This window comes from Mercenaria mercenaria, chromosome 4 (assembly GCF_021730395.1).
Source record: "Mercenaria mercenaria strain notata chromosome 4, MADL_Memer_1, whole genome shotgun sequence".
NCBI lineage: Eukaryota > Metazoa > Mollusca > Bivalvia > Venerida > Veneridae > Mercenaria > Mercenaria mercenaria.
In genome coordinates, this window is record NC_069364.1 from 81416062 (window position 1) to 81442649 (window position 26588).

At 35.7% G+C, this 26588-nt stretch overlaps 1 protein-coding gene across 1 annotated transcript; it reads right to left on the reverse strand.

Moving 5' to 3' along the window:
- Nucleotides 1–20065: 20065 nt before the first annotated feature.
- On the reverse strand, nt 20066–23106 carry LOC128556488 (techylectin-5B-like). The gene has a single exon (XM_053541794.1). It carries the CDS (start codon nt 22998–23000, stop codon nt 21600–21602), a length of 1401 nt encoding a protein of 466 aa, XP_053397769.1. The 5' UTR covers nt 23001–23106; the 3' UTR covers nt 20066–21599.
- Between the last annotated feature and the right edge of the window lie 3482 nt (nt 23107–26588).

A 26588-nucleotide genomic window follows, 5' to 3' on the forward strand; every position in this document is an offset into this window, starting at 1 on the left:
TATAGTTGGATTTTCATTAAACGATTTGTAACAAGTAACATGTAGATCTATAACAAACATTCGTTTCATATAGCAACCTAACTATTGTGAGCCTTCTTCAAAATATAGATTACAACTAAGATCCGTTTCATGAGAGATATTAAAATGTAGGACACTATACGCGTCAACTAACACTGGATTAAGCAGAATTCGATTACAACTGACATTTAGTGGACCCTATGATACAAAGGGACTAGAACTTTTTACAAATTTAAAGTGTTTTGTTTTCAATCAACTGAGTAAATCTATTCAAATAAACCATTGAATCTTTTCTTTAAAATTCCCTAAACCTTTCTTCGATAGCTGATTTTGGTGAAATGAGCGTCGATAATAGCACGGCAATCTAAAAAATCAGCATCCTTGTTCGCCTTAAACTTTGAATTATGGTTTTGAATATCGTACATTAGATTCAATTTGATTGACGCATTTCTGTGAATAAATTATAGAAATATTAATTCTTATATACCTATATAAATTCTTGATATACCGCCAGTAAACAAGAATACAGGATAGACTTTATGTTTATTAATTACAACCGATTTCAGGTAGTACAGATGGCGAGCACAAAACAAAGGGGAACAACTCCCACACGCACAATGTATACAACTACTAAATGTTCACAGGTCAACGGACACTAAACATATAGTGGCGTGACTCCTTTTTCCTTTCCCTAACTAATAATAAAGTTGTACAAGAAATGATATATGTCTCCTATAAAATTAAATGGTCAAGCATCTTCTGAGTAAATGGTAAGTTTTAAGCAAAATTAACATTTTGAAAACAATAACGTGTTAAATCAAAAGGCATAATAACTGCAGATTAATATTCATACCAACTAATGAAAATGTGCATACATTACATACATATAGTCATGTCATATTAAGATAACTCATAATCATTTAGATAGCTAGGAGGTTTTCGAGCCCTTTGTGGCCTTTCATTTGTATTACTATGATCAGAGAGTTCAACATTAGAATCACTACAGTTTTGATCAGACTCGTCAACAATTTCCGTAGACAAGTTCAACAAATCACTTTCATTTTGTATAGGTTCATTTTGTGGTTCATATGCCGGACAAGAAAGAGTGTCTGGAATGTTAATAATTGGTGGTACCGTGCCTTCAGATTCATTAAGATCATCATAACTTTCATATTTTACTTGATTTGGTATACACTCACTAAACTGACTTGGAACTCTGTAACACTCGCTAAGTTTTATTTTATACGATGTTGCTCTTAACTGTGATCCGGAAAATTTCTTAACGTAACACCATGGATTTTCAATAGAGACGATTAGGTATCTGTCCCGACCCTTGAGCTTGCTTTTCTCAGAAACAAGGTAAACAATATCGCCCACTGATAACTCTTGACATGTCGAAGGCTTATCTCCCTTCATTTTTGATTTTTCACTGTAGGGATGATTGTGGAGGCGGTTTTCATGCTGACTTAAAATAACATCTCTATCTGATATTGGTAACTGTTCATTTGTAAACTGGTTTCGTTGAGTCCACAGTTCACGTGATGATAAACCACAATTACGAATGCGCGAATTCAGTCTTGCAAGAACAATTGAAAGACCCAATTCTGAAACGGGACCACCAGATGGATCATGACGGAGTAGTTCATTTTCAAATTCAAGAATTGCCCTTTCTGCTACAGGATTCTTATTAGCATTTTTACACAACCGATTTCAAGCACAATTCTGAGGGATTTGAGTGTTTCATCGTCTCGCAAGGCTACAAACCCTGGAGCTGCGTCACATCGGATAACAGCATATGGACCCTCAAGTGGATGTAACCCGAGGATTAGTTTCAACAAAGCATTTCGGAGTGTATCATGTTTTTCATTTTCAATTATACAAGCTGCGGTATAAGAGCTCACAGTTTCACGAAGCACAAGTATCAGTTGTTTATTCCGTTTTAAAACATCAGCCGCGAAAGAAATTCCAACAACCTCTGGTGGAGGTGTCGTTGACTGTTTATTCAGGGTAGCTGGATACTTCTGCAATGATGCACAGGTATGACACGATTCACAGACGCGATCAATGACTTTATTCATGTCCAGAACATAAAAGTGCCTTTTCATTACAAGTTGCATTTGATGCTTGGTTGGATGATTAAGCTTTAGATGAAGTGCTGTCACAAGTCCATCAATGACTGAGCGCGGTACAACTATGAGTTCATTGTAGGGTGTAAGCGGATCATTTTTCGGTACCACCAATAGATTATCCTTTGCGATTGAGACCACATTAAGATAACGTTTAACATCTTTAATATTAGTCAGTTTTTTTGAAGGACGAGTGCCTTGTTTAAGATGAGCATGAGTCCTGCGAAGATCCGGGCATTCAGACTGGATATCCGACCATGCAGAACGCGTAGTGAACGGTAAATTGGACAAATTATTCAGAATGTCATTCACCTGAACCGATCTGACAACAGAATCTTCTGTTTCAATTATAAACGAGCAGATCTGACAGTGCGGTTCTGTGCAGTCTGGAGCATTGCGACTTGCGAAGTCTGATGGTATGTTTGCGGATCCTGCTAAATGCCTAATGATAAGACTGTACCGGCTAACTAATGACAAAAACGATGTCAATCTAGGGCTGGCAGAAAACTCTCCACGGTAGAGTTTCTCAACAGCCTGTACGCATGGCTTGCTATCTGTCAAAATACATGACCTATGTTTAGACTGAACAATATATGGACTGAAATGTTTTATTGCAGCGGCAATCGCAAGCGCTTCAATTTCGCAAGGTAGCCACGTAACTTGGTGCTTTCTTAACTTAGCGCTAAAGAAACCGGCTAGTGAAAGTTTGTCGTTTCTTGTCACATAAAGAGTTGCCCCTATGCCACGTCTGACAACAGAACCATCCGTAACAATCCATAACTGGTCTGAAGCCCTAGGAAGTATGATAGCCTTATGTGTCATTATAAGTTTTTGAGCGTTCGCAAACTGTACATTTAAGTCATCAGTCCACTCAAGCTTTTCCTGTGAAGGCCGGCCTGCAATTGTGTCATCAAGTGGGGTAAGTATAGAGGAGCAATTAGGTATAACTCTTGCAAGCACTTTGTAAGCACCAATGAATGACCTAAGGCCACGTACTGTTGTAGGAGGTGGGCAAGAGGACAGTACAGAAATACGGTGGGCATTGGCAGTGATGATACCATTTGACCATGTCCAACCTAGAATTGTTGTTGAAGTAGGAGCAACAACAGTTTTGGAAGGTGACAATCTCAAATTGGACTTGTGAAGGGCTGCAAGGACACGTTTCCAATTTGTGTACAACTCATCGGGACTGTTACCACCACAATATAGGTCATCAGCCAACTTAGCAACAATGCCATCCTGAAGGCAGTCACCCAGAACTCGACACATAAGTTCTTCTAATGCTGTCTCAGACCCTGGCATACCCATAGCAGTGCGAGTATAGACCCTTATGCCTTTAAATGGTGTAGCAACACCACAGTACTTCATAGAATCCTTGGAAAGTGGAATTTGGTAGAAAGCACTTGTAAGATCAGTTTTAATAATGTACTTCCAAGGAGCAATAATGCGAAGAGTCGAATCTACATCAGGCGTAAGGGATGGTTGAGGCTTACTGTACCGGCCGACATCGGCAAAATCTGTAACTAATCTGTAACCGCCCTGGGGTTTTTTAACCAAAAATGATGGGTTAAGATATTCAACAGACATATTAAGATCTTCTGGACGGCAGAAAACGCCTTGACATTCAAGTTCATCAAATTTTTGCTGTAATTGAACTAACTTATCTCGGTTATATTGGGGTACTCTCCCTTTTCGTTGGGGAGGTTGTACAGGACCCATATTGACTTTAGCCTGAAAGGGACCTACAGCACCATTGTAGCCTTTATTTATGTCAGTACTGAAAACATTATCATACTGGTCATGTAGGGCCTGAAATTCAGAGCGAGACTTGGGTGGGAGGATGTTGTCAAGATCTAGATTAACCAAATCTGAGTTAGCAGTGAGGTTATCATGGGAATTCTTCGAATGAACCGAAGAAGGGGGTGAAATAGGGAAGTCTAAAGCTGATTGCATGGTTGCAACAGGGGAGGTAAGTCGTGCTTGACAAAAGTGGTCATGCTTATGAAGCTTTTGCGGTTCCGTAGAGTCATTAAGTATGCGAATCCTGCCAGTGACAGCCTCTATTATCTGAGGAGATGGCCAGTCAGCAACAGTCTTGTCACAATCATAACGCCTCTCAATGGCAAGAGTAGCATCTGGGTGAGCATCACTTAAAATACCTACTTCAATGTATTCACCGGGCCAAACTACCGTAGAGGAGGAGATACGCAAAACAAACGGTCGGACATGAGTTTTCAGTTTCGGATCTGAAAGCACCATAGTTGATTTTCTCAGAGTCACCTATAGTGATTTCATGTTTCGAAGGTCTGACTGAGATATCATTGTATGCCATAAATGTAACACCAGCTAAAACATCAACATCGAGATTATCAACTACAAGCGCATCAAGTTTGAAGTGATTACTGCCCCGTGAAAGCGTGATATGTTTCTCCCCCGTAATGTTAAGCGGAGTTGACCCATCTGCTTGAAGTGCATTTTGACTGGTTGACTGAATAGTTGCTCCAATATGTTTAGCAACAGAACTTTTGATCATGCTAATTTCCGCGCCAGTATCGAGCGTGACAGTTAACGCGTAATGCTTATAGAAAACTTTCATCGTAGGTGATTTCTTAGTACTAACTCTACGTGAAGATGGGGGTGCGGGATAATGTGTTTGCGGGGCATCAGTCTCATGCTCATATTGATCATCTTGATCATCGGTTTGGTAACGGTTCTCAACGTAATCGTTATCTTCGGTGGTCTGTCTCACTCTGGAATTAAAAAACTGTTTATCAGAGTCTGGTAAAAAGTTACATTTGCTTAAATAATGTTGGTAACGTGATCTGCCAGCTTGTTTACAGAGTGGGCAGATTGGTGTTCGTTTCGGGCTTGAAGGTAACTTGGATTTGAATGCAGTTCTCAGAACCTTGGATTCGTTGAGCGATTGGATTTCGTCCAGTAAGCTGTCTAACGCCTGTGAAATCTCGGGTTTGATTGAAGCTAAAGTTTTCGACCGGAGCTCAGTTCCATAGCCCTGTTTGACAAAAGCTGGAAGACCTGGGTGAATTAAGCGAAGCCATGTCAGAATGATAAAATTTTCCATGGATGGGGTAAGATCCTCATCATCAGTTGGAACGTCCCCGTGATGTGTAATATTGCCGCCTGCCTTGAGAAGGTTGTCTTCTGCGAAACTAATTAGTCTCTGGTACAAATCCTCAGAGCGCTCGTCGGGTTCCAATTTAATGTCATTAAAGTTCAAAAAGTTTGACCCCGAGCTTTGAAAGCCATAATGTAGACGAATAGCCTGCCATATGTTAACTAAGGATGTTGAATTCTTGACGATCGTATTTCTTGAAATGATAGGACAGTAATTCGCAATTTGTCCCAGCATTAAATCAAGGTGAGTCACTTTCTGTTCCGCTGTACGTCGTTTTGCCTCCGGAACTGTTTCACCATCATCAGTTAGACCACGCAAGGGATTACCAGATTTTTTCAGCCATGTAAACCCGTCAACCAAAAATGGGGCAAAGTTTGTGTCCAAAGAGAGAATGTAGTGGAGATTTTGATGCCAAGACTCAAACGAAGTAATTGTCTCATGCTTTGTTAGAGTCCACTGTTTGGGAGCACGATGGGTGGCCATCTTGAATTTGGAACCGATTTGTACGTTAAGCTGTCTTTTCCCGGCCGCTTTTGGCTAAATTTTTGTAAACTGTCCGTTAATGACGATAGAAATTAAATTGTTCTGGAAGTCTGGGTCGTCATCCAGCTGCCACCACGCCAGTAAACAAGAATACGGGATAGACTTTATGTTTATTAATTACAACCGATTTCAGGTAGTACAGATGGCGAGCACAAAACAAAGGGGAACAACTCCCACACGCACAATGTATACAACTACTAAATGTTCACAGGTCAACGGACACTAAACATATAGTGGCGTACCTTTATAAATTCTTAAAATATCGGCTTATATTTCACAAGTAAATATGAACAGACAGAAAAAAAATCCGTATTGTACCTTTTGTATTGTATGTTGCCGGACTACTTTTATTAATATGCATGACTTGCACAGTTCTATAAATAGCACACATAAAAACTTTACAAAGTTCAATTTTAACATCGATAAACATTGAAGATTTCGTTCAAAAACAATACTCCCCTCCTCTCAAAACAACTACAGTAACAACAACAACAAATAAACAAGGTGGATGTATATAATAGAAGGGTCATTATAACAGTAATATATAAGAATTTGTATTCTTGCAAGAATGGATCACAATCGGCGCTTGCGCACCTCATGGGATCCGATCTGGCAAAGATCCATTTGAGCCAAATACAGCATCTCAGATCGAGCTCCAATTATAATTACCCTATTATATCTGGCTGAGAGTCCCGTTGATTCTGCTAATGGGTGTTGCTTGCTTCGGATATATTTTAAAGTAAGCCTACTGCTTATGACGTAAATTACACCATGTGAAATGTACTCAATTCAGAGACATGCCTTTGAAGTCATATGTATTTATTACACTTGCCAGATGGGGCATAGCTAGAGATTTTGTGGTACATGTGGTTTGCTGTCATGCTGAACACAACTACTGGTCAGACGGTACGTAGCTGCATGACTTGTAGCCAAGTGACAAACAGCTTCGTTCTAATTTAATTAATATAATCTGAAAAGTAGATCCCTCAGAAGCACCGAGAGCAAGGCAAACAGTGAAAATTGCAGACTCGGTCTGTACGAAGGTGCCATGGAATGATAAAATGCAATTTAGCAAAATAATGATTTATAGAGTCAATGAATTACAGATATTGTGATGTGTGATAGAGTATGTAACATTAAGTGTTGTTTTTTTTTTTGTTTTGTTTTGTTTTTTCATTTTGTTGTGGATAGAGTCACACCGTAAAAATTCTTACTAATTCGCCGACTTTTCATAAGCCTTTTACGCCCAACGCGAGGTTTCGAACGCACAGCATTGAGAGGCAAATGCTTCCAAGTTGGCGACCTTAACCTTTCGGTCGTACTAGTAAAGGTACAGAACATCTGATTTAAAATTTATATTTGGTGTCATATTGTCAACGTTATAAATAAGTTTTTGTTACTAAACATTTTTTAAAAGCTTACTCAAAAGAAAAAGAAAATGTCTTCGTCGGGAATCGAGCCCGGGTTAGTTTTAGTTTTTATATTTCATTCCCAGTAATACATGTACAAATTAAATACATACATCACAGTTTGAACAAGATAAGTAGGAAAGGATAAGAATCAAAGACACATAGCCCGGCTTGCCTCTGAAATACAAATTTTCCTACCATCTTGAACACTACATCACACAGAGATTCGTACTTAACGGCCGTTTATATATTATTGAATATAAATCATCGTAAAGAGCCAGTTCTTGTTATTACTATAAATATAACAACAGTTAAACAAGTTACATAGATTTTCCCACTGAAATATATCTTTTCTACATTATATTCTTAGTCAAAGCACAGTCTAAGTACATGGAAGTTTTCACTTTAAACTGAAGTTAAGGGATTTAAATAACAGTTCTATTCTCAGAGTTTAAACAGTAAGTTTTTATAGGGATTATTTAGAAGTCAGAAGTTTATAAAATTTATATCATACCACATTCAGTGCATGGGCATGTATATATGTATCTGAATTGAGTATATTTCACAAGTTGTCATTTTCGTCATAAGCAGTAGGTTTACTTGACAATATATTCGAAAGACAGCACGTCTGCGAGCAACACCCATTAGCAGAATCAATAGGACTCTCGGCCAGATATGAATCAATATTTCCATAATTTATTCACAGAAATGCTACAATGCGTCAATCAAATTGGATCTAATGTACGATATTCAAAACCATAATTCAACTTTCTTTCCAACGCGATCAAGAATGCTGATTTTTGAGTCGGCTAAAGGCTGGAGGCCTTTTGACGAGTCCTTGCTGTTCAGCGATTCTCTAAATGGACCGATTAACACGTGAAGGGATGTAGTTCCATTAGATTTCTCAAACTTCAAACAGTTCACTGCATGAATGAAGTTAAGTTGTGTCAATTCCCTTTGCTATGACCAATATACGATGTAATCTGTCATATTTATGACTTGTAATTGTGCAATACTCGAATGTAACTCATTAAGCATAAATGTGCATTTTAAGAATTGCGCAGGCTTACAAAGCTTGGGTAACATCCAGCGAAAGACAAAGAATAGTTCCACAGGGCTCCAGATAAGATGCGTATTAGCGTAAATTACGTATAGAAATAATGCAAATACGCATTTCTAATAATTTCTAAGCGTATAAAAAAGTATATAAAATTACAGAAACGCACACAATGCTTTTTTGAAAACAAAATCTGAATCGTCTGGATGCGTTAGGTAACATAGCCGATCAGCCTAAATTATCCCACATTGAACGTAAACACGCATCGTATGATTTCTATAAACTTTGCGTGGGTTGAATTTTGCAGTCAGTAAACGGATAAATTATCGGAAGAAGAAGCTCTTACTGGTTTGTTTAGTTACTACTGATATTAAAAATGATTTTAATTCTTATTTTTCGAGAAATAAACAAATCGGCGAAACATTAAATTGTATTTTCTTGTAGTTTTTGAAATCGAAAGTAGATCGTCTATGTTTGGCTGCTTTCACGAAACGAACAACTTTTTTATGAAAAGATTTAAATAAGAGGTAATTTAACCGTAAACTTCAATGTCAGATACTGCCAATTGCTGCTAAATGTCTTCGTATCATCACAATTTGAAAAATATATTGTTGAAACTGGAGAAAAGTGTAATCGTATCCGGATATAATATTTTGGGTAAATATCGAGCTGTGTTATGAAATTTTAAGAAAAAAACTAAAAACAAACTGAAACTGGTAGACTATACTGTCAGTACATCAATCATTAGCCGACTCAGGCCCTTCAGGCCTTTGATTTTAGATTGCTGTGTATTTATCGACGCTAATTTCATCAAATATGCAGTCGAATAAAGGTTTACGGATTTTTAAAGAAAACATTCGATGCTTTATTTGAAACATTTTACTCAGTTGATTAAAAACAAAATAAAACATTCTAGTCCTTTTGTATCATAGGGTCCATTCAATGACGATTTGTAAAGCCAGAGAAGTGTCCTCCATTTTGATATCTCTCATAAAACGACTCTTAGTTGTGATCTATATTTTTGAAAAAGGTTAATTGTTTGTTTGTTTGTTTGTTTTGGGTTTAACGCCATTTTCAACAGTATTTCAGTCATGTAACGGCGGGCAGTTAACCTAACCAGTATTCCTGGATTCTGTACCAGTACAAATGTGTTCTCCGCAAGTAACTGCCAACTTCCCCACATGAATCAGAGGTGGAGGACTAATGATTTCAGACACAATGTCGTTTATCAAATAGTCACGGAGAACATACGCCCCGCCCGAGGATCGAACTCGCGACCCCGAGATCCGTAGACCAACGCTGTTACCTACTGAGCTAAGCGGGAGGGCGAAAAAGGTTAAAGATTTGTAAATGATCTAAATGTTAATTATTACAAAACGTCTAATGAAATTGACCGTGAACAAGAGGTGTCCGCAAGACAGCGCGCTCCACTATTCGGCGATTTGACAGTTAAGTGAATTTATGTCTAATCTACCCTTACCTCTTATCTTCAATAAGAGATCCTGCTTTAAAAGGAAGATACACCAAGATACAATCTGACTAAAGTACTTGATCTTCTAAACGAAGATCTGAGAACGACCCATTCACATTCGTCTTCTGTATATTTTGGATTTCCAGTATTGCTATTTTTATTTTATCCAATCAGACGACTTGTTCGAATGTCAAAGAGTAAGAAAAATGTGCAGTCATTCCAGGGCTCGAACCCGGGATCCCTCGCTTACAAAGCAAGTGGCCTACCGACTGAGCTAACCGGCTATCTGATACATTATGACATAAGAATTGTAAATATCAAAAGTCAAGGCTACAGGTAGATTTGCAAGATGTTGTAAGTTAGGCTCTGATTGGCTAGCGAAAGGATCGTCAGAACGAGGCAATGAATAGGTCGTTCTCAGATCCTATGCGTAGCGTAATAGGATATGTACTTGAGTCAGATTGCACCAAGATATAAAATGACGCCACTACTTAGTGGGGTTAAAGGTCAAGTATGGAAAGGGTTCTTACATTCTTTATTTCGATGGAATTTAATTACATCAGAAAAAAGAAACAGTCCGAGAAACAACACATAAAGTATGTTTGCACTTAAAGTATAAAGAATTTCTAAACTCAAATTAAATTTCTATTCATTTCTATTTATTTTTGTTCTATTTATTGTTATAGCAGATGATAATGATAAAGATCAATATAAGTTTCAAGTCATTATCTTATATTGTGCTAAAGTTATATCCAGAAAGCGAAGATTGCTAGAAAACTTAAAGGGGCATAATTCTGTCAAAAATACAGTTATGGGGATTGTAACCACACATGCAGATGATGATTATAAAGAAATAATTCTAATTTCAATTCATTATCTTGTAAAGTAAAAATGGTTTGTCTATAGACAAAGCTTTCGAAAAAAAATAACATCAAAATAATTCCAAGTATAACAACTTAGTGACCTTGACCTTGGGTATAATAGGCCTAGCCCCAGCAATACGTTGTGTACTGGACAATGTTTATTCGAAGTTACAGTAGGTAAGATATAAGCAATAGTTACAAATATATGACAGAAAAACAAAGGTTGCCGAAAAGCTTAAGCCTTAAAAATAACCTCAGTATAACGCCTTGGTGACGCTGACGACGGGGTGAGTAGAATATCACCCCTATTCTCCGAACAAAGAGCTTTCCATAACCATGTCAGTATAAGAATGTGAACATGTAATCTCCTTTCTACATCTTCAGATGAATTTACTTGCACCTATCCGCAAATTCTTAAAGTTGTTTCCTGAATGTTTTTGATTATAGTTGTAATATGAATAATTATAAAAAAAAGAATATTTTCCTTTGTAATGTTCTTAACTTTAAGATGTAAATCTATAGAGTTGTAATGTTTCGAGAAGTTTTTGAGGGAACGCAGTTTGACGCGGGGAAGACCGGGATTCGTGAAATCAATTTACAAACAAGTATTCGTGAACAATCATTGCTCATGCGGCACATAAGTTGTTTTTTTTAACATACAAATGTTCGACATGACATATAATGTGTAGATGTAATGTCAAAACTATCACAGAAAACTGCTTTTTTTCTAGGCTATTATTCTAATACAAGACTAAATCTAATAATCCCACAAAACATTATCCAATTATAAAGCATATATCAAAGCATAGAAGAACAGATATAACATTAAAACATAAAGATGCTTACGTACCTTGCGTTTTAAAATTTCTTGACTTGCCTGGGATCAGATTCTCTGAGGTATGCAAATTGTCTTCCGCCTTCCGTTTAAAGTTTTTGACGTGTTTGCTTATAAAGGTAATCTCAATCTCTGCCCATGGATTCTAATTACGAACTGTTACTAAACGTGAGAAAATCGTCAAGGTTTCATGTGTGCTTCCGTGCTTTGTAGTGACAGAATGACTAGTTTGTCACTTCAAAAATGTCTTGCTCTTGATAGTCAAACATCCCTTATCCTGTTTTTTTTTTCCTTGATTGCAAAAACGAAACAGATATACATGAAAAACCCTCATTGAACTTGTTGTCAAAGTCGAATGTTGTTTTTTTTTTTTTGACAAATGGGTGTGGAAACGATTGGATTTATTGGATAAGCATATTTATCTTAAATTCATAATCATCATCAAAAAGTATGGAACTATCACTTTATATCTTGAATTAAATCAACGAAACTGTTGTCAGTGACATAAAATGGATATTCATTTTTCTCTTTGACATTAACTTAATTTACCTTTGGATCAGTATAACCATTTGATTTTGATGGGCAGGCTTTTTGTACATGTTTTCGCAATTCTATAATTGGTGCTTATGAAATTGTTTATCAATAAAATGAGTTATACATAATCTAAACGTCAAATTGTAATTCATTACGCGTTTCTGAATAATTATCTCTCTTTAGTTTGTCGGTGAAATGAATCCTTTGACACTTGATACACAATTACGAGTAAAATGGTATTATGCCAATATGGTCGTCCTTCACTAGGTACATGTGCAGAAGTTTAGTTATGCCGTTTTCAAACTTTTGTTCTTTTTCGAAAATTTGCAACAATACAGATAATTACTTATCACGTCAGATGAAATAGCATTTCATATATCCCGTTGATTTTGCTAATAACATTGTCTCCACATTAATCACGATCAATCTGGTGTTGCTTGCAAGCGTGCCGTGTTTCAGGTATATTGTTAAATGGACCTTCTCCCTTTGACGTAAACGACACCTTGCGAAATGTAACCAGTTCAGAGCCATGCCTTTTAGTTCATTTATATTCATTTCAATAAATGCCTATATTTCAAATAGTTTTTATGTTAAAGAATTTTTTTTTCTAAACCCATTCACTTCAGTTGAAAACTGAGCTCATAATCTACTGAAGAGTATGTAGTAGAAAACTTAAAGGCATTTTTACTACGAAAATCTACTCAAATTGTTAATTATTATTATATAACGCCCTTTTCATGATAAACACGTTCAAAGGTGCTTTATACAGCGCAAATGCAGCCACACAGGGCGCGAAATTCATCCTCTACTATACAGACACAAAGCGATCTGACCAGAGGGATAGAGTGAGATAAAGCCTCCTAACAGATTTAAGATACTTGCCTGTCCGGCTAACTTAGCCTTGCTCTTTGCGAATAGACGGTCTGATTCTTTCATGTGCCCGATGTATAGCATCGATACACGCGAAGCCGTCTTTCGTGGGAAGAACTAGTGCAGGCATCTTAGTTGTTATCACATTTATAATGACAGTATATGTACGAACTGGATATGAGGGCATGTAATTTAAAAGTGGTGTTAATCTGTTAATAATATATGCTAAAAGTAGTTAACAAATATGTACTTCAGTAACAAAAATGTACACAAAAGGTATTTCTTAGTGATTGTTGCTATGGAGTCGCCGATTGGCTTGCTCAGGGTTTTAGTACTACGGGTTTAACTGAGATTGTTGGTATAGTGAGTTGACGCTGTAATTTGTAGACATGTAGACTTTTATTTTCGATAATAAATAATATGAATGTGTACTTAATAATGTTACAGCTTGCAGATGTACATAATGGCGATTGTCTGTCATCGACCACATTAAATTATATCACATGTAGTGTAGATACAAAATGTAGTGAAAGATCATTTGTAAATGGTATATATGAAATACACGAACGAAGGTAAGTGCAAGGTTTATAAATGATTCAATACCTTTGCAACGAGTTAAAACAATGATAATCAATCGTACGTGTTTCAAGATTTGGAAACGATTTACCCAGCCGTGACCATTTAAACGTATTTCCTTGTGAAGAACATGTGGTTGTATCATTTTAATATCAAAATTGACGCATCGTTTCAGTCAGTCAGTCAGAATGGATCAGGGTCAGAAAACCTCCGAACACATGTATGACTTGCTAAGAGCCTGAATCAGCTGGTTAGCACTGAAATAAATGCAAATAAGATTCTTTCGGTAACGTTAAAATGTTGATTTCGGTGTATCTTATTCATTTTATTCATCTTTTACAAAGAACACTTGTGTTTGTTTTAGATGAATGAAAATCTGCACCACGGACTTAATGGTTTAAATTTGTAAAGTGTTGGAACCGGTGCTTGGCGTATTCCAGTGCCCGCAACAATCTGAATAGAAAATTTCCATTGCATTAATTAGGCAAAACTTGTCACAGTCTGGAAGAAGGTATAACTGCATTGCTAAATACATAAACGGACAAGGGTCGGAATGAAATACTTGTCAACAAATACATGCTTAATGACAATAGAATATATAATACCAGATTGGTCATCAGTTTTATATTGTGATAATGTAAACAGTGCTTGGAAAAATTTTAAATCAATTTTTGTCTCTACTTTAGATACCATTGCTCCTCTAAAATCTGTTCGCATAAAACAAAGAACTGAATAATGGGTTGACTCTGAAGTTCTAGAATGTATTAAGGCTAGGGATAAGGCTTTTTATAATTTCAAAAATGTCAAATCTGAAGAAAACTTTAATCTTTTCAAGTCCTCCAGAAACAAGGCTAATACTGTTATTATGAATGCAAAAAAGAACTTCTTTAAATCTTCTCTTGAAAACGATAAAAATGACTCTAAGTCTTTATGGAAAAGCCTAAAAGATCTAGGTTTACCAAGTAAGAATAATCAGTGCTCAAGTAATATTGGTCTGACCATTGATGGTAACATTTGTTTTGATAAACTTAAGGTGGCAGAAAAATTTAACTCATTTTACACCTCTGTTGCAGATAAACTTGTGAGCAAATTACCAAACTGTGTTAATAATTTTGGTATGAATTTTGTTTTTAATTTTTATTCTTCTAAAGGTGTAAAGCCTGATAGTTTTTCATTTTCAATTGTTTCTGAAAATAAGGTTTTGAAATACTTAAACAATCTTTGTCCAAATAAGGCGACAGGTTTAGACGGGATTCCCTCACGTTTTGTTAAAGACTCGGCCTCTTTTATTGCTGGTCCACTTTCACATGTTATAAACTTGTCAATTATACAAGGTACTGTCCCTGATGAACTTAAGTCTGCTCGTGTAGTGCCTTTGTACAAAAAGAATGATAAGACGGATGTTGGGAATTATCGTCCAGTTTCTATCCTTAGTATTGTATCTAAGATCTTTGAGCGAGTCATTTATCATCAGTTAGAACAGTACCTTGTTCAAAATAGTCTTTTGTATGAATATCAGTCAGGTTTTAGACATGGGTTTTCAACTGATACATGCCTTATTCACCTCACAGATTATATTCGTTTTCAGATGGATAAAGGTCATCTTGTGGGTATGGTTCTTTTAGATCTACAGAAGGCGTTTGATACCGTCAACCACTCAATTCTTTTAATGAAACTAAGAGCATTGGGTCTCACAGAGTCCTCTATCAGATGGTTTTCTTCGTATTTGTCTGATAGACGCCAACTGGTTGAAATATCATGTACTTTGTCTTCTTCTGCCAATATAACATGTGGTGTGCCCCAGGGATCTATATTAGGTCCTCTGCTTTTTCTTATTTATGTGAATGACATGTCAGCTGTTGTAAAAAACAAGCTGCTTCTCTATGCTGATGACTCAGCAATTCTTGTGTCAGCCAAAAACAAGTGTGATATTGAAAATCTCTTAAGTCAGGATCTGAATATTGTCAGTCAATGGCTTGTATGTAATAAACTATCTCTTCACCTTGGTAAGACAGAATCTATTTTATTTGGGTCAGTGCAAAGGTTAAAAAAACATGGTAATCTTGATATAAATTGCAATGGTCAAACTATTGAATCCAAATCTTCAGTTAAATATCTTGGTGCAACCATTGATCAAAGTTTGTCATTTGAGACAATGGCTAGGTCTGTTATTAAGAAATCCAATGCTCGGTTAAAATTCCTCTACCGTAAAAGTGAATTCCTCACTTTGCACACAAAAAAGCTCTTAGTTACACCACTTGTACAATGTCATTTCGACTATGCCTCTTCTACTTGGTTTAATAGTTTAACACAGGAATTAAAACACAAGTTACAGGTCACACAAAATAAACTTATACGTTTTGTGTTGAATTTAAATCCCATGTCACACATTGGAATTGAGCATTTTTCACGTCTTAACTGGTTACCAGTTTCAAGTAGAGTTAATTAAATAACTCTCTGTCATGTTTATAAAATAGATTCTAATTTTGCTCCTTCATATTTAAGTGAACACTTTACCCCTATCAATACTGTTCATGATTATCCCACAAGGTTCAGAGCAAAGGCAAATGCCTCCCTTGATGGTACAGGTTTTTCAATGACAGATAGTAAGAGATATGCTCTCCCAGTGGTCAAAGGTTTTGGGAAAAAAAAACATTTGCTTATAACGGTTGTTGTTTATGGAACAGTCTGCCACAAAATGTTAGGGATGCCACAACCATGTATTCATTTAAACGTAAGGTTAAGGAACATTTTTTAAGCTTAATATGACTTTTAGTTAGATTGCATTATAGATAGATTTTTGTATTGTGTTTTTTTTACTAGTCAATCATTTTTTATACCAGTCAATCATTTTTAAGCATAGGATTTTTATACAAACTTATCTTCGGGCATTTGCTGTGTTTATTTATTTTTTTACTGTGATAAATTATTCTTCCTATGTCATACAATACTATATCTTAAGGACCACAATGGAAATAAGAGTTTATTTTAACTCTTTTTTGTGTTATCCTTAACATATAATGTTGATTCACATGGCTATATTAATTCATACATGTTTGTTTATTGTTTGATTGTATGTTTTAATTATAAGTTGCCATGAAAATTGTACATTTTATGTTGAAATAAATCTATCTATCTATCTCTACCAAATTTATATAATAAATGCTAAAATAATAATTTTCATGACCTGCATGAATATTTCAACTACATTTATAGAAACTTAGGAGTGTAAGGGTTAATGCAATGCCGTAGCGCTGTATTTAGTCGCCTGGTCATCAATGTATGAAAAGAACTAATTAAAGTACTTTAATAAGGCATCAATAAACATTCTTGTCTAAATGATAAAACATCAGTACAACAACACATGGCATTTGAAAACAGACGATACTTCCAAGAATAATTATAAGAACTACATTAACAGATACATCTGAAGTTCAGGGTGTAGATGCTGGCAAGGGAGGGGGTGGAAACAGAGCACACAAATTAACTACCAAATACTTTGCCTTGATAGGAAATTGAATTACGAAAGTGCAGTAGAACAAGAAAATCATTGAGTCGGAAAGTAAAGCGGGGAAAATTAAAGACTAGCTTTATAAACCCAGAAAGAAAATGCCTCTGTACATGTTATACCATACCACTAGATATACTACAAGAACCATATTCATGGACGGGAAAAAATACTAACCCATTTCAATCGTGCATTTCATACCTAAAACACACAGTTCGGTAAATGTGTACTATGGATATTGAACAAGTGGAAATATATCTTTCATTGTGTACCGGTCACGTTTCTTCAATATCTCTTATCTTACAGAAACAACGCAGAGTCTAGAGTTTTTCAACGTTGCAGAAAAAAAAACTTGGTTGAACTTCCCTGGTGAAGTTCCGGTCTAGATTACAAAACTGTTCTGATTGGTTGATGTGAAAATGTATGTCAGTCGTCGTTTAACTACACGTGTACTCGTATGCTAAAATGTGTATTTGAAGCATAAATGTGCAATATAAATTAAATAAACAGTACAGATGTATACCACTGTATGAATTCAAATTCAAAATCATTTCTCAAATGAATTTCGTTCATCATTTCGAATTTTATTGTAAAACTGAATATTTTGCATTCTGTTTTTGTTTGTTTACATTTCGCCTAAGATGTGCACACTGCTGTGCCCTCTAGACCGGAAGTTCAAGCAAGTGTTTTCTGTAACGTTGATGAAAGCATAAAATATGTGGAGTATCCCTGCAGTATGAAATATTGAGACAGTGTGATTCGTGCAAGATGGGAGATTTACCGCTTGTTTAATATGCTTGGTACCCATTCACCAAGCTGCGCGTTTCAGGTGACAAACATGTCATGAATATACTACCACTTTAGATTCCCTACAGTTTGTTAACTCAGCGCCGGAAAATAGTGATGAGAACAGCCAGTCTACCTACCCGTCTATCTATCGGTTTCTTTGTTATCTGTCTTACCAATGGCATTCCGAAATATAAAATCGCTGAAAAGCATAGTTGTAAATACATGCACACTACTGACTAGTGCTCAAACTAAACTGCGGTTGAATGTATTATTCTTAAAATAAGCCATTAAGGTTTAGGAGTATATCATCAAAACACAGAAATGTTTGATAAACGAACAACATCTTTACCAATATTTAACCTTTAACATTATTGCAAATGCATCAAAATGATCATATGTAACAGTTCCTTGAAAATGTTTAGATTTAAAGGCGTTCAACTGTCCGGAAGTGTGGCTCCTTTATGCAGTCCTTTTCCGGAATTCAATGTTTATATCCGTATACTGACATATGTTTCGTGGAGTAATATACATGTTGTACATGCTGCCCAATTTTAATTTGAAGCAACTCTTTCTTCCTAAGATTTAGTGTTGTTTGATTTTGATGGTAGGCTAAGCGTTAAGTATATATATATTTCGTGAATCTTAACTTTTTAACACAAACATTTAATGATTTTATGGGGGGGGGGGGGGGGGGGGGGGGGGCACGTATTTATTAATCCCTTACATCTTAAAACGATATTTCAGTAAAAAACATTTTTACACTACAGTAAGTTCTTTGATTTTAATATCCCAACTTCGGGGTATATAAAAATCGCACTTTCCGTCCGTCCGTCCGACTATAAATTTGTAAATTATTGTCCTGGCTGTATCGCGGCCATCCATGAAGAGATTTTTAAATAACTTGGCATAAATATTTACGTTAATAAGACGACGTGTCATGTGCAAGGCCCAGAATACTAGCTCCAAGTTCAAGTTCATACTTAGAAGTCAAACGTTAACAGGATCTGTTTCGTGTCCAGTTCGTAACTCTGCCATTCCTCAAGGGATTTTGAAATAACTTGGCATAAATGTTTATCATAATGAGACGACGTGTCATGTGCAAGACTCAGATACCTAGCTTAAAGGTCAATGTCACATTTAGCTGTAATGTAATAGTGTCTGTTTTTGTTTCCGGTCCATAACTATGCAATCCATGAAGGAATTTTAAAATATCTTGGTATAAATGTTCACCATGATCAGACAATGTACCATGCGCTTGACCAAAATTGCTAGCCCCAAGGTCATGGCCATAATTAGAAGTCAAAGGTTAACAGTGTCTTTTTGTGTCCGGTCCATAACTCTGTCATCGTGTCCGATTCGTAACTCTGCCATTTATCAAGGAATTTGGCGGAAATACTCCCCAAAACGAGAAAACGTGTCATGCACAACATCCAAACCCCTACTTCTAAGTTCAAGGTCACATTAACAGGTTAAAGATTAACACGGTCTGTTTCTTGTCCGTTCCATAACTCTTCCGTTGATGAATGGATTTTAAAATTACTTGGCACAAACGTTCCCTATATTGAGATGATGTGTCAGACGCAAGACCAAGACCCTTAGTCTAAAGGTCAAGGTCACACTCAGTAGTCAAATGTTAATATTCTATGTTTCTTGTCCGGTCAATAACTTTGCCATTCATCAACGGATGTTAAGATTACTTGTCGCAAATGTTCCCTATGTGTCATGTTCAAGACCCCTAGCTCTAGGATCAATGTTACCTTTGGAGAACTTCTTTTATCTGGTCACAAAAATGATTCATACCTAAATATAGCATTCTTGGGCATACTTCTGGGGCGTTTGTCACTAATAGTGACAGTCTTGTTTGAGGTTCAATTTTAAATACTTAGTACATTTTGAGAGCTATGTATACTTGTATTTTTCCCTATGAAATGTCAAGGTCAGTAATGGCTGTTTGTCAAGTTACCTTAACACTTAAGTAATTTCTTGAATATCGGTGGTTAAAAATAAATACTATAGCCTATTTATTAACGGTTAATGCGAAAGCGATAGTGTTCAGACTGCCAGCCAAACGAGAACTACATGAAGATGTAGTCTTGTCATACATATAGTATGCTTATCAGCGACCAGTACCGCGGGAAATATAAAGTGGTAGTATTGGACTGGGAATTCAGAGCATGAGTACGATTGAAATGGGCTAGTGCACTTCATGACCATGGTTAATATAGTATGCCTAGAGGTAGGGTATAACATGTACAGTTGCATTTCCTTCCTGTAATGGTGACAGTGCTAAAGACAAGAAACAAGACGCATAAGTAACGATAACAACCGTGAATTATTTTATATTTTTTAATTTCAAAAACCAATATAAATGCAACATTGAGGCGTTCTACATAAAACATGTATTACAAGACGTATATATACATATCAATTAAAACATCTTTTCTGGAGTATAGGAGAAAAACAAACAGCTCCTTGCAATATCTACATGATATATCTTCTTGTATTTAACTATCTAAGCGGATATACACTTTAGCAAACATCTCAACTTCACGAAATATCTATATCAATGTAACGTACATGTAGAAAAATAGCTTTATGTCAGCACATTTCAAGTTCAAGTTCAAGTTTATTCCATTTCAAGGTTTATTACAAGCATGTAATAAGAATATGATAAACACAAATTGAAACACAGTAGCAAGATATGTCATATGCAAATAGACAGGATGTTTACGGCCTCCTTTTGCGCCAGATCATCTATTTATTAGATATCTAGCAAGGGCCTCCAGTTGTAGTACCGGTAATCTATTTTTCACTCTATCGTAGCTTGGCTTTGTGTTGTAACGGTAATTGTTCCATTCACAACAATACGTCTGCTTATTATACATACTATTCGAATGTACAGACAAACATTGGTTTAATGTCCATACATCATGGCAATTTGATGCGCAGTGGCTCTTCAAGCGAATCTCCGCCGTCCCTGGTATAACTATTCATTCAAGTGTATAGTTTTTTATCTCCAGAAAAACCTTACATTTATTAGCTGTCGGATAGTCACCATTCATTTCGGTATAGTTTGTTATCTCCAGAAAAACCTTACATTTATTAGCTGTCGGATAGTCACCATTCATTTCGGTATAGTTTGTTATCTCCAGAAAAAACCTTACATTTATTACCTGTTGGATAGTCACCATTCATTTCATGGTCTTCCATATCAATCTTTAATTCATGTGTCCCAAAGTACTCGATAAGGAATTTTATGTCCTATTTGCCAAGATGCAATAACTTCATCCATGAAAAATATTGACTGATCCCTGTTGACAATCCAGATTCAATTCTTAGTGGTTTTGACAGGTATATATTCATTATTATACAGTTGTACTGCATTTAAGAGACGTAACTTTCATGATGACTTTACTTTAAAGGTTTTGATAAATGCGATTACAGCAGATGTTAGTTTTTTAATTTTTGTGAGTTTTTATACATCATTTATATCGCTAAGGCTTGTTAGATTAAAAGTACAATGCCATTGAATATGTCATTGTATAGAAATAGGCGTTTAATCAAATCAGTCAGTTTCAGTTTTACTGTACAAATCAAAACATGACCTAAGCTTTCTGACTAGCTGAGACGCGGGCAGATTTTCAGACAATACAAGTACTATGCAGTTATCGACTTAAATGCGAAATGGTCTTTAGGATTTCAAGTGTTTATCAAATATCTCATTTTCTTCTTTTCATTATCAGATTTGAATGCAAGGCCCAAAGGATGTAGTTAAAATCAACCACTGATTAAGTTAGTCACTTTTTCGATTCTTTTGTACGCACATTATAATACTTATGTGTGTTTTATAAAATACAGAAAAAATCATCTGAATTTCATTTCAGTAAATTTCAAGTAGTTCCCAAAGCCTTTCCAACTATTCCAAACAATACACCATGTGTCGTAGCAATTTGATGGTTCATCATAATATAAACCGTTCAAATGTGAAGCAAAACAAGAGTTGAACCACCATCCGCCTTTAAAGCTGGATGCACAGTTAATCTCGGCTGGATCATTGTCCCTGTCCTTTGTAGAGAACTGCATTCCGTCATGTATGTTATCTGGGTTACTAGGTTTTGACAGCGAGTCACCAGCATTCCCGTTAAAACCACTTACTTCTAGCTTGTAGTTTGTGCTCTCATTCCCTACCTTAAATTTAACATATTTTGCATAGGCACGATTCCCTTCATAGTCTTCTAGATCAATTCTTAGCTCATGTGTCTCGCCATCATCGGTAAGAAAGTTAATATATTCATTGCCAAGCCAGAATTCACCATCCGGATTACCGAATCCAAATTTATAATCATTCCATCCACGATAAAAGTCCTCAGAACCATTTAGACGTCGTTGGAATACAGTCCAACCTCCATTGTCAGTGGCCATATCGCAATAAACTTGTATCACTTTTTTATCAACTTTATATCGATGTATTTCTTTGTGTATTTCTATGTCGAAAACTCCATTAGACTTAATCCCATAACCGTATAAATCCAAACACGAATTGTTCTGAACACTGGTGACGTCTGGCTTTTCCTCAAGTGCATTGCCATGACACGTGTTTTGAAAATGTGTACCGTTTTGTAGGTTATGCGATATATTGGCAATCTTTTCTTTAAGAGTTTCAACTTTCAATGAAACCGTTTCAACAGTTTCTTTCGTAAACTGTATAGGGGGGCCCAGGTCTTGAATGTGTTCTTCTATATTTTGTTGAAAATGCTTTGCCGTTTCTTTTGAATCAACATGTTGTTTTACTACTTCCTGTTTTAGCAGTTCAACCTCTCTTGAAATATTATTCAAGCTGTTTTCTATACGTGTGTAAGCGTTCTTTGTATGTTCGGTCTGTTCGCCTATATCTTTAGCTATTTCTCGTCGAAATCTAATGTTTGGAACTTTTTCTTCCGGCTTGAAGGTGTGGAGTGGTATTTTCATTTTGTTATTAGACACAGCACCAGATTCGTCATTAAATCTGAAAGAGTCAGTTTTTGTTCCTTTCATTTCAATCAAAGTTTGAAGCATTGTTTCAATGTGTCCAAGTTTGTTAAACAAAATATTGAACTCCTTCTTTCTGACGTTACTTTCCGCAGTAAGCCGTGAACTTTCCGCATTAAGCCGGTTTTCCATGTCATCTAATCTGTCCATTTCCATTGTATGATTTAATGCATTAGCAAGAATTTTGTCTGCACCAGAAAATAATATGAACACGAAATATATCACAAGTTTCTCCATTGCTCTCTAACTGATATATACAGCCACCAATTATCTAACATCTGAGCAAAATTACAGCATGCCTGCTTATTTCAACATAAAATTTTGGCAAACATGATAAAATCAGGTTAAATAACCATTGAAGCGTGCAGAACATGCAAGTTTTATTCTGATGGAGAAGTACGAGGGGTGTTGAATAACGACTGTGACTAAAAAAAGACCTGGAGCGCGAGTGATCCAGTATATACCGGATTCAAGCGATTTGAATGATAATTAAGTATCTTGATGTATATATTTTGTAATCATTGTCCATAACCTTTAAAGACACTGATTCTGGTATGCTAGGCATGTGGCCAATAGTCTGCGTATTGGCGGTAAGAGCCAATACACAAGATTGGACAATTGACAGACTTGCTTCTGTTTATCATATTAAGCTACTGTGCAGTACATAGATTGCATGTGATATTTTTCACCTTTATAGCAAACCAGTTCTCACTTTTATAACGAGTTTAGAAAGCCTGATTAAATTGGGATTAAACAAACAAAGTGATAGAATACAACAGCATATTTATTTTTCAATTAAACAAGCTTTAAAACAATTATATCTCATCATTGCTTTTTTTTTTAAATGATAAATAAAAGAAAATGCATTCAGACACCTTTTTTAAAAAAATGAATAATTTATGTATAAATAAATCATGTGTATTTTGAACAATGATATCTGTTTATTGCTGGATTTTATTATGAAGGTCTATATTTTTTTTTATTTAAAATGCAACTGAGCGCTTCTTTGATTTCTAATAAAATCCAGCAATATTCAATTTTTCTGTTTTTATTTTGTTACTTAGATAAAAATATCATAATTAATTAATAATTGAAAAAATAATGCTTGTCGTTTCTGTTATTGAGTTTTAAATAAATATTTCATTTTTCATTAAATAAAGGTGAGAGTTTTCTAAACTGGTGAGAATTGTCTTTATATAAGAATTATAATTTAATTGGTCAGGACATTACTCAACAAGAATGAGCAATTACAATTAGTATATTATCAATTAAAATAATTTTGTGTATAATCTGGAAAAAAGCTGCATTTCAATCAGTGAAGTGTACAGCACTGGAAATAACCAATTATTTGTACATATCAATAAAATTTATGATCCACTGACATGGACTACCTGTCAAGTCTACATGTTTTTTATGGACCCTTATCAGACTGGACCAGACAGGATCCTGTTTATTGGGGATTAAAATGTCTGGCTTTTAGTGGGTGGGGTGGGGTGGGGGTGGGGGTCACTTATATAGGAGATTTTCTTTGCCTTTAATCAGTTTCATCATATTACACACTACATGCAATACCTTTCGTATTTTTGCCGTGCGCGCCGATTAATAATCACTTCCGGACATGCGCAGAAGACCGCTCCAGGTCTATAATGAGCGTAGACTGGTGCTACAGCTTCCACTGACACCGGGACTGAGCTATTTTGATTTCTGTCTTCTAGCCTGTTTTGTCGGGCCCTTAATGGTGTTTCCCTTTTGCTCTGTCTTCGTCGGAGACATTGAGTACATTGTTGCACATCCGTGCAGGCTGATCATGTTCTGCACTGTTCGCTATTGAGTCAGTAAATTTTCAGTGAACACCCCTTTGAATAATAAATATTACTGCCCAAACTAAATGACGGACTTGTCCATTTTAGATATTTAGCAAGGTAAAGGTTAATGTTACGAAGGCTTCTCTAGCATGGACCGCTATGGCGTATCCCTTACTAAGCAAATGACCAAAAATACACAGGTAGCAATTTCAGATTTAGAACATTTGTAGAAAATACATTATGTTTCTAAATTATACAAATTTAAGACATCATTTTTTGTCAGTGTTGAACTTATAGGATCAGTCTACATAATTTGTGATCAACCCTCGTATATTAACGATTAGGTAGCGTCTGCTCTATGCAAGAAAATTACACTCATAAATACATGTAGGAATCAACTCTAGATTTCGTATAGACTCTTCCACGCGTTAGATACTACATATTAACGACTGTTACAACCCAAGAACTATGGCGTGCCAGGTATAAAATTAGTGAAAGATAGCAATCGCTGATTGGCTGAGTGTATATATTTTTAGATCTTTCTTTTTTGTCGGCTGCTAGATGGAATTTACGAAAACATTAGATATTTCTGTAAAAAAATAAATAAATAAAAATAAAGAAAGCAACACACCATTCAGTATCCTTAAACCCAAAAAAAACTAAATGTGTTAGAAAAAATAAATGATGGAGATACATTAGTAATTTTACCCACTGGATATGGAAAGTCATTAATTTATGAAGTTTTGCAGAAGATTTCAATTAGTTATACCTAATTACAATTCTATTATCAATACTAGATACCTGCGTAGAAAGAGAATAATTTATAGTAAGTTACCAGTACGCACCTATTCTACAACATGGACAATATAGCTGACTGGAAGCGCTTATCAGTTGTATATTGTTTAAACCTTCATAGTTTTAGGTTTAACTTGTTATGTTAGGTGATTGAACAATCCTTTCAGGATTAACAAGTTAAAGCGTAGCAAAAGTTCCTTCTAGAGCATATCTATATAAATATAAAATGATCATCTTGTAAAATTTTGGTTGCAATGTCTGTTTTATACTGCCAAAAAATTTCAAGTAAGTATTTACGCTAGTTTTTTAACATAAATTGTTGAATCCAACAGCAAATTAAATCTGTTCCCGCTTTCAGTAGAGTAAATACGGCAATAAGACATTGACCCGGTTAATCATTTATGATTCGAAGAGTGAATTTGTTGCGCATAATTAGAGGGTCGCAATGGGGTTTGTTTTCATATATTAACTATGCGTTTCAAGGTAACGATAATATTTAGTTGTTTACATTTAAATTTGCTGATATATGTCTATCTGGTCGACGAATGTATGTTATGTTCCTCAAGAATGGAGGAAATAACATCCTCGGGTTTAGTAATATGTAATCCACGGAACGCGTTCAGTCAGAGAGTCGCCTCAATTAGGAAAGAATAGTCTAACGTCAGAGGATATTTCTAAGGTCACGGAGTTTTATTGGCCAGCTTGTAATGACAACAGCTTATCAATAGCTCAGTCAAGTGTGACTTATTGAACTATAATATTCCTTCTCAAGAGAAGGAATAATAAGACAATGTACATGTACTATATGCATTCAATACCAAGGTTTAACCTGAGCTACACATTTCTCTTTGGGAAAGCCCGACTATCTTTAGATTAGCATTCGCGCGGTGGATTATGGTATTCGTACAGAAATCTGTACGTTTTTAATCGGTTTGTAACTGACTCTGTATTCGATAAGACAGATCAGTGAAACAGACAAGATTTCGTAGAGATCTTGATTCCCGTTTAAAAGGTGTAGGTCGAACCCTTAGCCGATAAATTGCGGTAATATCCATAATTCGTGCGGCTTGCAATATGAATAAGACAACTCTGTTAAAATAAAAGGGTCTGATCTGAAGATGTTATAACATGGAATGAACATGCGCTAACGCTATTCTAGCATAAAATCGTGGAAAGAAAAAACTAATAAATGAATACATTGCACTTCAATGTCATAAAATGTCCA

What these genes read in the sequence shown, in the direction of transcription:
- LOC128556488 (XM_053541794.1), bottom strand. Translation starts at nt 23,000, where the DNA reads ATGGAGAAACTTGTGATATATTTCGTGTTCATATTATTTTCTGGTGCA.